Source organism: Lagenorhynchus albirostris, chromosome 14 (genome assembly GCF_949774975.1).
Source record: "Lagenorhynchus albirostris chromosome 14, mLagAlb1.1, whole genome shotgun sequence".
NCBI lineage: Eukaryota > Metazoa > Chordata > Mammalia > Artiodactyla > Delphinidae > Lagenorhynchus > Lagenorhynchus albirostris.
The window spans coordinates 73,541,696-73,555,256 of record NC_083108.1 but is presented as its reverse complement, the minus strand read 5'-3'; the positions used below and the strand labels follow the sequence as shown (position 1 = coordinate 73,555,256).

The 13,561-nt window shown below is 52.3% G+C and overlaps 2 protein-coding genes across 4 annotated transcripts in view; one reads left to right on the top strand and one right to left on the bottom strand.

Annotated features, from left to right (window-relative positions):
- Window positions 1-135: 135 nt before the first annotated feature.
- RITA1 (RBPJ interacting and tubulin associated 1) lies at window positions 136-5,291 on the top strand. 3 transcript variants are annotated; one of them, XM_060120987.1, is made up of 4 exons: window positions 136-392; window positions 566-705; window positions 1,121-1,486; window positions 4,230-5,291. In XM_060120987.1, the coding sequence occupies exons 3-4, from the start codon at window positions 1,218-1,220 to the stop codon at window positions 4,735-4,737; spliced, it is 777 nt and encodes a 258-aa protein (XP_059976970.1). In that variant the 5' UTR covers window positions 136-392; window positions 566-705; window positions 1,121-1,217; the 3' UTR covers window positions 4,738-5,291. The 3 variants fall into 3 exon arrangements, with proteins under 3 accessions (XP_059976970.1, XP_059976968.1, XP_059976967.1); XM_060120985.1 differs by lacking the exon at window positions 566-705; XM_060120984.1 differs by lacking the exons at window positions 136-392; window positions 566-705 and having other exon boundaries at window positions 735-1,486.
- A 1,720-nt stretch (window positions 5,292-7,011) lies between these two features.
- Window positions 7,012-13,561, bottom strand: part of IQCD (IQ motif containing D) — a 7,649-nt gene continuing 1,099 nt past the window's right edge. The window contains exons 2-4 of the mRNA XM_060120989.1: window positions 10,540-10,773; window positions 8,784-8,855; window positions 7,012-7,443 (exon numbers count right to left, since the gene is read on the bottom strand). Of these exons, the coding sequence (XP_059976972.1) occupies window positions 7,153-7,443; window positions 8,784-8,855; window positions 10,540-10,773 (597 nt within the window). The 3' untranslated portion in view covers window positions 7,012-7,152. The remainder of the gene's footprint in view (window positions 7,444-8,783; window positions 8,856-10,539; window positions 10,774-13,561) is intronic.

Below are 13,561 nucleotides of genomic sequence, written 5' to 3'. Positions count from 1 at the left end.
TCCCCTCATTGGCGCGGAAGACCCCTCTCCGAGGCTTTGGGGAGCTCCGGGGGCATCCGGAACAGGGTGACCTAATCCCCCCCCCCGGGAGAGAATGGTTCTGGCCGCCCCGCCCCGCCTTACCGCTCGCGGGTTGCTGTTTGATGCGCGCGTGGAGCATACATAGCTAGGGCTGGGTTTCCCGGGAAGGGTCGGCCCGCGCGGTCCCCCGTGCGGGGCCTGGGGGCGGCCTGAGCTGCCAGGGGTCGCGTGCTCCCGGGATTCAGAGCTGCAGATCTCGGATGTACCGCGCTCCACAGGTGCCCAAACGTCCTCGCAAAGGAGTCCAGGCCTGGACTGGGGGGAGGGGGCGCTGTGGGTGGCCGCCGACGTCAGCCAGCCAAGATGCTCAGGTAGGAAAATAACTCCAGAATGCGGGCACCTCGAACATCAGCCGGGACATTGACTTGGGGATCGGTGAATGTGGGGCAGTTGGCGGGCTGGGTGTAATCCCCCAGTAGTAGAATGGTTAAGTACACAAGCTCTAGACTCCTATCAGGTTCACATTCTATTTCCACTGTTTTAGCTTTATAGGTGGGACTTAAACTTGTGACTTCATCCTTTGGAGCCTCAGTTTTGTCATCTGTAGAATGGACATAGTGGAAGCTACCTCACAGGACTGCTGAGAAGATTAAATGAGAATACTTGTAGAGATCTTTGCAGGAGGTAGGCACGGGATCTATGCAGGTTATTATTCCTGCCCCATAGATACGTACAGGATATAGGAGCCTGCCCTGTCTGCCCCCCGCCACCATAGTTTGTCTTCTGGTTGGTGCTAAAGTAGGCACAGGCCCAATCTATTCTTCACCCCCTTAGCATTCTATAAATATTTACTGAGTACACACTGTATGCTAGGAATGCATATTTACTCACTAAATATTTACCAGTAGCACCCTTCTCCCCGTCATTACAACAACTCAAAAAAAGTCAATTTTCCGAAATGTCCCCTGGGATTGGCAGCTCCCCTTTGAAGAGGACTGGTTGAGGGAGAACGTGACCTTTTTGCCCTGGGGACGGGGACTTAAGAGATTGCCAGTCTTTGCTGATGACAGATGGTTGCCACCGTGACCACTTTTCATAGGGAGACCTGGAAGCAGGGGCTGGCAGGCAGAGCACACCTGCTGTCACCCAGGACCGTGAACAGCGTGAAGACCCCGGTGGAGCTGGCCGTGAGTGGGATGCAGACCCTCCACGTTCAGCACCGCTGCCGGGGCAGCTGCCGGGTCAAGGTTAGGCCGTCATACGTGGATGAGACTTTGTTTGGCAGTCCTGCAGGCACCCAGCCCACACCACCAGCCTTTGACCCACCGTGGATGGGGAAGGCCAACAGAACCAGAGGAGTGGGTACAGGGGCATCACAGGCCTCAGGGGCCAACGGGAGCTGTGAGACTACCTCCTCCAGGGACAAGACCCTGACCCTCGCACCAAGGAAGAAGAACAAATACAGGTAACAGGATGGGGAGATGCCCTGTTGTTCACATGCCGTGTGACTTTGGGCAAGCACTTTGACCTCTCTGAGCCACAGTTTCCTCACAGTGGAAGGTGGGACCTGATGGGGTTATTGACAAGGTTAAATGGGATGAGACATGTACAGTGCTGGGCACGGTAACCCGACACTTAGGAAGCTCTCAGTAAATGGTAGTGATAATGGTTGTGATGGTGGAATACCCATCCCCAAATGTCTTAGAATGGGCTTCTGAGGCCCAGAGGGGTCAGGTGATTGGCCCAAGATTACACAGCAATTTGCATGAAATTATTAGTTTGGTTTATCCATGAAATGACATAAATGTGATGATTCCAAACTTCAGCAAGTCATTTTGAAAATGGTTCTTTCTGCATTTTCACGAACAATTTAGAAAAACAGGATCTAATGCCAGTGGTTATTGTAGGTTCCAGTTAGATTATTTGGATTATTTCGATTAATATCAGCCTGGAGGGAGGTCTCAGGGCTCTATCTTATTTATTGTCATCAGTGTCTTGATCTAAAACATGGAAGACTAGTATATTAGTCAATCTGCGTTGTTATAACAAAATACCATAGACTGGGGGGCTTAAACAACAGAAATTTATTTTTTCACAGTTCTGGAGGCTTGAAGTCCAAGGTCAAGACGCCAGCAGGGCTGCTTTCTCCTGAAGGCTACCTGTCCTTGGGTTGCAGATGGCCACCTATTCACTGGGAACTCACATGGGCTTTTCTCTGTGAGCATGTACACTCCTGGTGCCTCTTCCTCTTCTTATAAGGACACAAATCCTATTGGATTAGGACCTCACCTTTATGGCCTCATTTAACCTTAATTACCTCTTTAAAATTCAGCATGAATTTTGGGAGGATGCAATTCAGTCCATAATAACTAGCCAATCATATTTAGGATCCATTCTGAGCCAAGAGGCACATATAGTAGTTGAGAATGGGAATAGTGTTTATTTAAGTAGATAAAATTCAACAGAGATAAAAACAAGTCCCCATTATTATCATGTCCACCTGGCAATTGCCGTGGACCACAAGGCAGGCTCAGGTTGACATTAGCAGCACTGACAGCTACAACATGGCTGAAAACGCTGGTGTCAGCGTAGGCTGTATGAACAGAAGTATGGTTTCCTAAACAAGGCAGATAACAGTCAACCGCATGCTCTCCTGGAGGATGGAATTTTATGCTGGACGCTGACAAGTAGAGGGTGTCAAGTTAGAAGGTACGTAAGAGTTAGAGATGCTATTGAGCAGCAACTTTGGTACCAGACAGACATAGGTATCAACCAGGTATGGTTTTGAACAGCTAAATCAAGTGACTTTTCAAAGACTTGCAGTTTGGGAATGGAAGCACTTTTAGTCCTGGCCAAAAACCATGGACCTGACACCTCATAGGTATGCCATGAATATTTGTGGGACTAATAAAAAAAAATTGCTGGGCTTCCCTGGTGGCGCAGTGGTTGGGAGTCCGCCTGCCGATGCAGGGGACGCGGGTTCGTGCCCCGGTCCGGGAGGATCCCACGTGCCGCGGAGCGGCTGGGCCCGTGAGCCATGGCCGCTGGGCCTGCGCGTCCGGAGCCTGTGCTCTGCAACGGGAGAGGCCACGGCAGTGGGAGGCCCGCATACCGCAAAAAAAAAAAAAAAAAAAAATTGCTGAATGAATCTAATTAAAGGTGAGAGGCCTAGAAGGCACTTAAGTCTGACTTAGTGATCAAGAGCTTGGGTCTTTGAGCAGGGCGCTGGATTTGAATCTTGTCTGTACCCTCCTTTTTACCCTCCCTATGCCTCAGTTTTCTTGTCTGTAAAATGGGATTATATCGCCCTCCTTGTGGGTGTTGTGAGAAATGAGATGACACACAAGTGACATGCTGAGTCCTGGACCTACACATGAAAAGCCCTGAGTAAATATGCAAAAATTTTAAAAGCTGCTCTGGTGGTGAGGCCAGACCACAGAAGTTCAAACTGAGAACCCTCTACATGCCAGGTGCTGGGCTGTGCAATTTCAAATATAGTTGTAAGGGCCACATGACTGCAGAGGGTTCGGCTGACGAGGCCACTACAAAAAGGGAAAAGTGGTGGGTTAAGAGAAAAAGTGAAAGCTATAAAGACTAAGGTTATATTAATCAGGACTCTTGGTTGCAAGTGACAGAAGACTTACCCAAACTGGCTTCAGCAGAAAAAGGACATTTGGGGCTCATATAACAGGGGCTCAAAACGTTCTTGGGATTTTGTCTCTGTTTTAGTGCAGCTTTCCCCTACACATCCCAGGGGAGATGGCCACTGGCGCTTAGCCCTTATATCCTGCCAGTTCTTCAGGGCTAGGTGGAAGAAAAACACTTCTCTCCTAGTAGTTTCTGCAAAGGTCCTAAGGCAGACCCTTATGGTGCAGAATGGGTCATGTGGTTATTCCTGAGCCAATCAGTGTGGTCAGGAGGATGGGATATGCAAACTGGCCTGGCCTGGGGCACATGCCAGGGAGTGGGGGTGGGGTGGGGCAGGATGCAGGGGGACTGGGTACTTGGCAGGGGAAAAATGGCAGAGATGGGGGTAGTGGTACATGAGGGCTGTGGCCTCGCTGCAGGTGCCAGGCTGGGAGACAAGGACTTCTGGGACCTGTAGGCAACCCTCTGCTGCTGCAGCTGCCTGGCAGGGGGTGCGGGTGGGGTTGGGCAAGGTTTTTAGGGTTTATTTCCCCAGCTCACTGTTTCTCTTCCCTTGCCAGACTGATTGGCCACACTCCTTCTTACTGCGATGAGTCGCTCTTTGGCTCCCGACCTGAGGGCGCCGGCTGGGAGGCCTCGTGGATGGCGAAGGGGGATGCTGCAAAGCTCCATGCCCTCTTCTGGACACCCCCAGCTACCCCTAGGGGCAGCCACTCACCCCGCCCCAGGGAGACTCCAGTGCGAGCCATTCACCCAGCTAGTCCCTCAAAGACAGAGCGCGGGGTGGTGGCAGATTCCCGGAGGTTGTCCGTGGACGGGTTAGACTCTCCACGCCCTCCGAGGCGGGAGCGTTCTTATTCCCTCACCCACCTTAATGTCCCCAGCACGAGTCACCCACCCACCAGTACCCCCTGCACAAATGGGCCTCGAGATCCCAGACCTTCCCCGTCAGGAGTGACCTTCCGGAGCCCCCTGGTGACTCCCAGGGCTCATTCAGTCAGTGTTTCAGTGCCAGTTACCCCCCGACGAGGCGGAGCCATCCAGAAACCAAAGCCACCTTGGAAATGAATTTCTTGGTCCTTTCTGCAGGTTTGCCCATGGGGTCACAGCAAAGGGCAGAGTTTCAGAGGATGGCACTGGTGGGCGGGCCTTTGGGGAGACCACCAGGCATTGGCAAAGCACTCCTGGGGGCAGACAGAGAGAGGGTGGGCAGTGCCGCCCTTTCTTCTGACAACCTCTGGTTGCTCCCTGCTTTTGCCGCTGGTGTGGATATGAGGGCCGCCTCTGGAGATCCCTGTTTCAAGTTGTCATAGCCACACGGCATATCAGTGCCAACCCAGGGGTGTCCCCCGGGAGGGTCCCCCCACTCTCTCCATCACACCCACAACATTGTCTCGCCACCAAGTGTGAATAAATGGTATGATCGCCAACCCGGAGGGTTCCTTCTCCCTCCCTTCAAGCCAAGCTTCTGCTCAGGATGAGTTTCCAGCTGAGTCTGGACGCCTCAGGAATTTTCCCAGGCACAGTATGTGGACCAGCAGGGAACACAAGGTGATATGTGGGTGGACATTTAAAATTTTAATAGTCATGTATTTATTTTCATGTATTAAATATATCAGCTCATCGAAGCCGTGAGTTTTGCTAATTTTTTCCTTAGGATAAAGGCCAGTGTTAGGTCTGAGTTGATTTAAATAACAAAGGTAAATAACATAGCAATCATGACAGTGGCAGGTGGGCAACTAATCCTCCTGTGTTGGTTTCTAGCTAATACCACTAATTGGGGGGTTAGCTGATTCTTCCTGAGCTCAGAATATGGGCTATAGTTGACTTGTTTTGAAATCATATGTATATATATATGTATATGATATACATTTCCTACCGTAAAAAAAAAAAAACCCACAGTGACTAGGATTTGCTTGGACTTTGAGGGGTCCAAGAAGACCAGAAAGTTCCACATGGCACCTGGAGAGCACTCGGGAAGGAAGCCTAAGTGGTCAGGGCCCGCCTGCCTCCTGCCCTGCACCATCCTGGGTCAGGCCCCTCAGGAGGAACAGCAAAGCCTTTGTTCTGATGGAGCTGCACCCAGAATCCCAGCATCCTGGTGGATTGCACCTCCAGGAAGCACCGGGATTCCAGAGAGGCCAGCTGGAAGCCACATCTTTGGTTCTGTGCCTCCACCTTTGGGGAAGGGAAGAGCAGACACTCCCGGGGAACAGTCTGGGAGGGACCAACAGTGCCTAGGACCAGGGGCGCACATTCAGACGCCTACACGGCTCCGGTGGGCCGTGAGGGACGCAAGCGAGCCATGCTCTTGGCACAGACAGCATTTTAAACATGTAGGGTGTTTAAATTTCCTAGAACTCTTGCAAAGAATTAGTTCCCTCCCTCCTCAGTTTTACTTGAAACATTCAGCTCTCATTTGCCTTTATCCCTTGCCCCTATGTTTTAGTAGACATTGGCCACAAATACCTCTTTCCTCCAAACTGTACTAAAAAAGGGAAGCAACCGCCCAAGTATGATGATAAGGGGTGACTGACGCTGAGGCCATGATGGCTGGAAGACAATTGGGAGTGGTGGCGACTGGGACAACCTGTCTGCCACCCAAAGGGGGCGCTCCTCACCTTTAGAAGACACGCAGGCCCGGGCTATCTGGATGATGAGATTTTTCCAGAAAAGTCATTTTTAAGCAGTAGCCTCTGATTTTTTAAATGCCGGCAGTGGGGATTTCCTTGGTGGTCCAGTGGTTAAGACTTTGCCTTCCAGTGCAGGGAGTGCGGGTTGGATCCCTGGCCAGGGAGCTAAGATCCCACATGCCTCACGGCCAAAGAACCAAAACATAAAACAGAAGCAGTATTGTAACAAATTCAATAAAGACTTAAAAAAAAACACCAGTAGTGAATTAAAAAATATATTCTTCAACTACCTGGACACCAAATAAGGCTAATGTGAGGTTGCTGGTTTATGACCTCAGGACCCCTGAGCTTTCACGGTGCTAAACCAGGGAGAGGTTGTGGGCAAATTGATATCCAGAGCAGGGGCAGAGTGCAGCCTGAAACCCTCCCTCTTCCTCCTGGAGTTCTCTGCCTGCCCCGCCCTCCCCTGTGGGCAGCTGTGACCCACACCCAGCTGTCCTGGTGGGTGATGTGTCCATCGCAGTCATGGCAGCTTCTGGGCTGGGACCGGGGGAGATGCAGCCCAAGGTCCAGCTTCCCAGCGAGGCTAAAGGAAGGAATGGTTACGTGCTGACACCCAGCCTGTGTGTTCCCCTCGTGGAAACGGCACCTGCAGCATGGACACGCACCCAATGGCCCTGGGTAAAGTGAAGTTTATTTGTAGGCTGTGGTTTAAAAGGGTTTTTAATTTTGAAAAAGTGTTAAGGCCATGAATCGCAGGGCTCCACATCCCAGGGGCTTCCAGGCCGGCTCTTGAGTGAGAGGTAAGATCTTGGTGAGGGCAGGGGTCTGGGCAGGCTGGGGGAGGGACTCATTTCTTGCCCTTGCCCTTGTCCTTCTTCCCTCTGCTCTTGCTCCACTTCCTCTTCTTGGACCTGAGCATGGAGCGGACCAGGTAGCCCCTCCACAGGGCCTGGATGAGCATGGCAGCCCGCACCATGTGCACCATCTCCTGCTCGGCTTCCAGCCTCTTCTTGGTGTTGATCTCCTGCTCGGCCTGGATCTGGGAGAACTCTTCCACCAGCACGTCATGCCGTCTCTTCAGCTCCTCCAGCTGCAGCTTCTCCTCCTTGTGGATGATATCCAACTCCTCGTACTCATCCTGGGGTGACAGGCAGGGGGTAGGGGTCTCCAGGCACAGAGCACCGCCTGCCACCCTCTTCTGTTCCCACCCTTCCCGAAGGCGCTTCTGCCCCCAGCAATACCGCCTACGCTAAGCCTTTCTGCATCTGAGGCCCAGATGAGAAAGGGAGAGCTGATGCGGTCCATCTGAGTTTGCGGTGGGACCCAGCTGAAATAGGTCAGGAAGGAGGAAAGAACACGGCTCGTGGGCTGGGCAGGCTGGGCTTCCAATCCCAGCTCAGCCACATCTCGAGGGGCTTCACCTTTCAAGCCGTCATTTTTCCTCATCTGAAACATGGGGACAATTCCAAACCCAGGAGCAGGGGTGGGAGCTATTTCCAGGATTAAATGACAGGTGGATGCAACGTCCATCCCCCCCGCTCCCACCAGGCATCTACCAGAAGAAAAGTACTTCCAGAAAACACAGAGCTAAGTGGACTCGGTCTCTGCCATCATTCACCCACCACCCTCATTGGGAACAGAGAAACAAGAGCACAGCCTCCAGTCTCCCCCTTCATAGAGCACTCAGGATCAGACAGCACACCTGACATTGACCACTCAGAGGCTTATGTCACTTCCAGTGCTCACCAGGCCTCCCTGCCCCAAAGTCGGGGCTGTGGGCCACCGATGTTATCACAGAGCTGGGTGGAGGCTTAAGGGCACCCCGTTTTTAGGCTACTATTCCCTGGAGCACCTCCTCCAGGCCAGATCCTGTGCTGTACAAGCACCTGTGACAACGGTGACTCGTTAAATCCCCACCATGGTTCCAGAGTGGGTGTTACTGTGATCACATGCAGAAATGGGCTCAGAAAGGTCAAGTTCCTTGCTTAGGGTCACACAGCGAGTAAGTGCCACTAGAGTAGAACCTCCAGATGACAATGGGGACTTTGTTGACCGCTGGAGCCCAGCACCGGGCACATCTAAACACTCGGTAGAAAGTTCCTGAGTGAAGTGGTGGAGGTGAATGCTTGAACCCCATGGGGATGAGTCCCGGCTTAGGGGGCTGCTAGCAGGAGCTGAGCAGGAGGGAACAGGGAGTCTAGGATATTGACAGTAGATGGAGCCAGGATCTTCGGGCCTGGTGTCAAGCACATCTTAGTGGCTCACAGCTTCTGGCTCCTTCCTTTCCCATGGCTCCCCTTACTGCCCCAGGCTAGACAAACCCTTGAGCCTAAGGAAGGGGCAGGGAAGCCACTCTGGAGAGGCCCAGAACTTGGCATAGACCATGGACCATACTAGGGCTTCTCTTCTCCACCCCTCACCCCCATTCCTAGAGGATCTTGGGAAACACACTTGAGAGAGACTTAGGCAGACAGATACCTGCTTTTCACTCATCTCCAAATCGTATTTCTGGATCCAGTTCTCAATTTCCGTTTCCACTTTATATTTTTTCTAAAAAAAATTCAATTAGTCATTGTGTGATGGACTAATATTAACAATAAAAAGCACTCAGCCCGCTCTGCGTCAGCAGGCCCTGCCTCACGCCTCGCCTCCTGAATCCACATCACAAGGTATGTTCTCCATTTCACAGGCAAGGACACGGAGGATCAGATGTGCTAACTCACTTGGCCCAAGATTACAGAGCTGATGGGTGGTGGAGCTTGGATTTGAAGCCAGCAGTCCAGCTCCAGAACATTGTAGGCAGAGGGAGCAGCAGGTGCAAAGGCCCTGCGGTGGGAACAAGCTGGTGATGTTTAAAGAGTAGGAACTGAGCCAGTGTGGCTGGAATGGCGTGGCCAGGGAGGAGAATGGTCCCATTGAGCTCAGAGTGAGAAGCTGTGTCACAGAGGGAGTGTCAGCAGTGGAAGGAGTTTGGTTTCTAACGTAAGGGAGAGTGGAAGCTGTTGGGTGGATTCAGATACAGTGGAGGAACGTGATCTAATTTTGTTTTTAAAAGATCAGCTCCTGTACATACAGTGGAATGCTATTCTGCCATAAAAAGGAGTGAAGTATTGGTAAATGCTACGTGGATGAACCTTGAAAGTGCAAGGCTAAGTGAAAGAAGCCAGACACGAAAGACCGCATATTGTATGATTCCATTTACGTGAAGAGTCCAGCATAGGCAAATCCATAGAGATAAAAAGTAGATGAGTGGTTGCCAGGGACTGGGGGGAGGGGGGTGGAGAAGCTACTTAATGAGTACAGGGTTTTATCTGGAGGTGATGAAAATATCTTGGAACTAGATAAAGGTTGTGGTTGTCCGACATTGTGAATATACTAAGTGCCACTGAATAACTTTAAACGGTTATATTTTATGTTATGTGAATTTCACCTCAATTAAAAAAAAAAAATCAGCTCCTTAGTCCTACAGTGCAAGAGGTCGTAACTTGGGCACCACGGATGGGCTGGCTTCAGGGGGCCTGTAACCCAAGCATTGCCCCCCACCATGGGTATGTGCTTCTGTGCCTTTTCATGGGGGAGAGGCCCGGTGCTTCCATTAGATGCTCAAAAGTGTAGTGAAACAAAAACGAATCTGAGAACAAGTGTTAGAAAGGGTGCCCTTTGTGAGGAAAGGGATTCGGAAGCAAACTGGGTGCATGCTGGGCCTGGGTCCTGGCTGAGACGATGGAGAAGGCAGATGAAAAAAGGATATTTATTGAGCACCGACTAGGTGCTACCAGCTGCCTACCCATCATCCCATCTAATTCTCATAGCAACTCATTAAGGCCTATTCAATCACTTTCATTTTAAAAATGTGAAAACTAAGGCTCAGAGGGAGTTAAGAGATTTGCCAGAGGTTTCTGTGCGCCTTCATTTCCTTTGCAGGACAGGTGGGTATCATCCTCCTTGTGGGGCCCAGAGGAGTTCAGGAACTTGCCCAAGGTCACAGAGCTGGCCTGCAGCAGGACCTGATCTCTCTGCCCCCAGTCCCTGGCCTGTGTGCTGCTCCCTCCTGCCTCCCGAGGGATACTGTGTCCATCCTGGGCTTCCCTGCACCCTTCTCCCCAGGGAGCTGCGCCCCGGGCGGCTGAAGCAGCCCTGCCCCCCACCCCAAGCCCTGCGCCTGGCCCTCCCTTCGCCCCCTCCCCTGCCCCAGTGGCCCCATTGCCCCCACCGCCCCGCTTCCCCGGGGCACCTTCCTCAGCGCCTGCTCTGCCTCCCAGTTCTCCACGACCAGGCTGTTGAACTGAGCCTGCAGCAGCAGGATCTCCTGCTGGGTCTTGGCCACCCGGGCCTGCGAGGCCCGGAAGTCCGCCTTCTGTTGCTTCTTGGCCTCCTTCTTGGTGCGAAGGAGGCTGTTCTCTGAGAGCTTGGGCAGCTGGTGCAGGTGGTTTTTCAGTTCTTGGATCACGACGTTCTCCTTCTCCACCTGGGCCAGGAAGAAGAGAGGCTCCAGGATACCTCCGCGACCATGAGCCATCGCAGGAGAGGTTGGCGTGCCTGCAGCCCCCTCAGGACGGGGCGCTACCACCTCACCAAATCCCAGCCCTGGCCCCGGAGGACGGGGACAGCCTGCCTAGAGACCGGGAAACTGAGGCTCACGGGGGTTGAGTCTGTCTAGGGTTGTGCAGCTGAGATGGAATTTGAAGCCGGGTCTGTCTGATCCAGACAGGCTGTCTGGCCACCGTCCTCTATTTCCCGGCGTGTGTGAAGTGCACAGGCGCGCCTGAGCGGGGTCACAGGAGGAGAGGTCTGCGACAGCGCGACGCTCCTGCCAGGGAACAGCAGGGGAGTGCCTAGTTGCCAGGGACACTTGGTGCGATGCATGAAAGTGTGAGATAAACACACACCGCAGGGATTGCCCCCCCCACCCCGCTCTCCCCTTGAGGGCCTGGCTTGGCTCGTGACCCTTAGTCGGTTCTAAAACAGGAATTGGTTGTAGTGAGGTGGATGGACCTAGAGTCCGTCATGCAGAGTGAAGTAAGTCAGAAGGAGAAAAAAAATTACCGTATGCTAACACATATATATGGAATCTAAAAAAAAAAAAAGGTTCTGAAGAACCTAGGGGTAAGACGGGCATAGACACAGACCTACTAGAGAATGGACTTGAGGATATGGGGAGGGGGAAGGGTAAGCTGGGACGAAGTGAGACAGTGGCTTGGACATATATGTACACTACCAAACGTAAGATAGATAGCTAGTGGGAAGCAGCCGCATAGCACAGGGAGATCAGCTCGGTGCTTTGTGACCACCTAGAGGGGTGGGATAGGGAGGGTGGGAGGAAGACGCAAGCGGGAGGAGATATGGGAACATATGTATATGTATAACTGATTCACTTTGTTATAAAGCAGAAACTAACACACCAGTGTAAAGCAGTTATACTCCAACAAAGATGTTAAAAATAAATAAATAAATAAATAAAAATAAAATAAAGTAAAATAAAACAGGAATTGGGGTTGGGGGGCACCGCTGTTTCGTAAATAAACTCCAAAGGCTGATCACAAGTGCTAGGGTGTCCCTCTGAACACACCGGTGCTGTGGCTGGCTCAGGCCAGCAGCCTCCGGCTGGGGGCAGCTGGCAGCAGGGCTGCAGCGGGTCTGAGCTCACTTCCTGTACTCAGGGAGTGGGAGGCGGGGTGGGGAGGGGTTTGAGGCAAGCCTGTCCTGTGGGCAAGTCTTCAGCCTGCAGGGGTTGGGTTTGAAGCAGGCAGTACTATTCGCAGTCAGAGCTTTTCTTGTGGACCCCTCAACATGCCTTATTGGTGTCAGCCTCTCATTTTACACTGAGATCCAGTGACCTGATGAAATCTGCCCACCTGGCAGAAATGGAATTTGACCCCAGATCTGTCCAACTTGGCAGCCCCAAGCTGTTTCCACTACCCGAATGAGACCAGCAAAGCCACTTGGAAGTCCTCTTCCTTTCCCTAGGTGACACCCCTCCAACCTATGAGTGGTCTCCCCTGAGCACCCAGGAGCCTGTCATCTTTCTACTCAGCAGATAATTACCTTGTCCCCCTTTTTGTGCCAGGCCCACTAGGGACCCAGTGGAGGGCCAAGAGAGACAAGGTCCCTGTTCTCTTGTGGGGGAGCCAGACCCCAATCATATCAAATCATCACACAGTCATCAACAAACCCTGATGAATGCTGTACAGGACAAAGTCGGAGAGAACATAAGGAAGGGGGGACCCCCCGAGCTAGTACATCAGGGAGGGAGCGTGGCCTTGATCTCTCATCTATCACAGGGCGATGAAAATGTGACAGTGCTGGCTGGCTGTCCCCCAGGACCTGTTCTCCCCAGAAAGGCTGTAGAGCAGAACGTTTCACTGGGAAGGTGGCCCCAGCTACAGACCACTTTCCCAGCATCTCTAGCACTGGGTGTAGCTAAGAACTATATGAACGCTGCTTCTAGGTGATGTCCCAAAAGGGTAGGACAAAGTCCCCTCCTCCCCTTTCCTCCTTCCTGCTGGCTGGACCAGTGGTGACATGACGGTGGAAGGCTGGGGCAACCTTCTGGGTCCACAGTTAGAAGCCCCATGTGGGGGGCAGCAGAGAAGCCAGCAGCAAGGAACCTGGGCCCCTGACGAGTTTACGAAGCAGAGCTTCCATGCCAGCTCTCTGTTAAACAGAAATACACCACCAGCTTGACTAAGCCACTATTATTTGGGGTCTCTGATTTAGCAGCCAAACCTATACTTACACGCCACTTCCCAGGGACTTTGCTAGCTGTTAGTGCGAAAATGTGTGTAAAGAATAACACATAGGGGCTTCCCTGGTGGCGCGGTAGTTGAGAGTCCACCTGCCGATGCAGGGGACACGGGTTCGTGCCCCGGTCCGGGAAGATCCCACATGCCGCGGGGCGGCTGGGCCCGTGAGCCATGGCCACTGAGCCTGCGCGTCCGGAGCCTGTGCTCCGCAAAAGAAGAATAACACGTAGTATGTGTCTTGTTAGGTTGGGATCATGTTATCCTTTCCCCTCTTAAAAATTCTTCTAAAAAAAAAAAAAAAGTTCTTCTAGAGCTTCCACCCCTCCTACCTGCCCCTTACCCTCAGGACAAAGACCACATTCCTCGATTAGGCCTCAAAGGCCCTGTGTAATCTGCGAGCAAAGCCTTAAGTTAAGTATTTACTACCCAGCCTTGGCCTGGAAGGTCTCTCTCTACCTCACTCGCCTGGTTCACTCCCTCTCATTCTCCATGTCTTGGCTTCAACATCCCTGA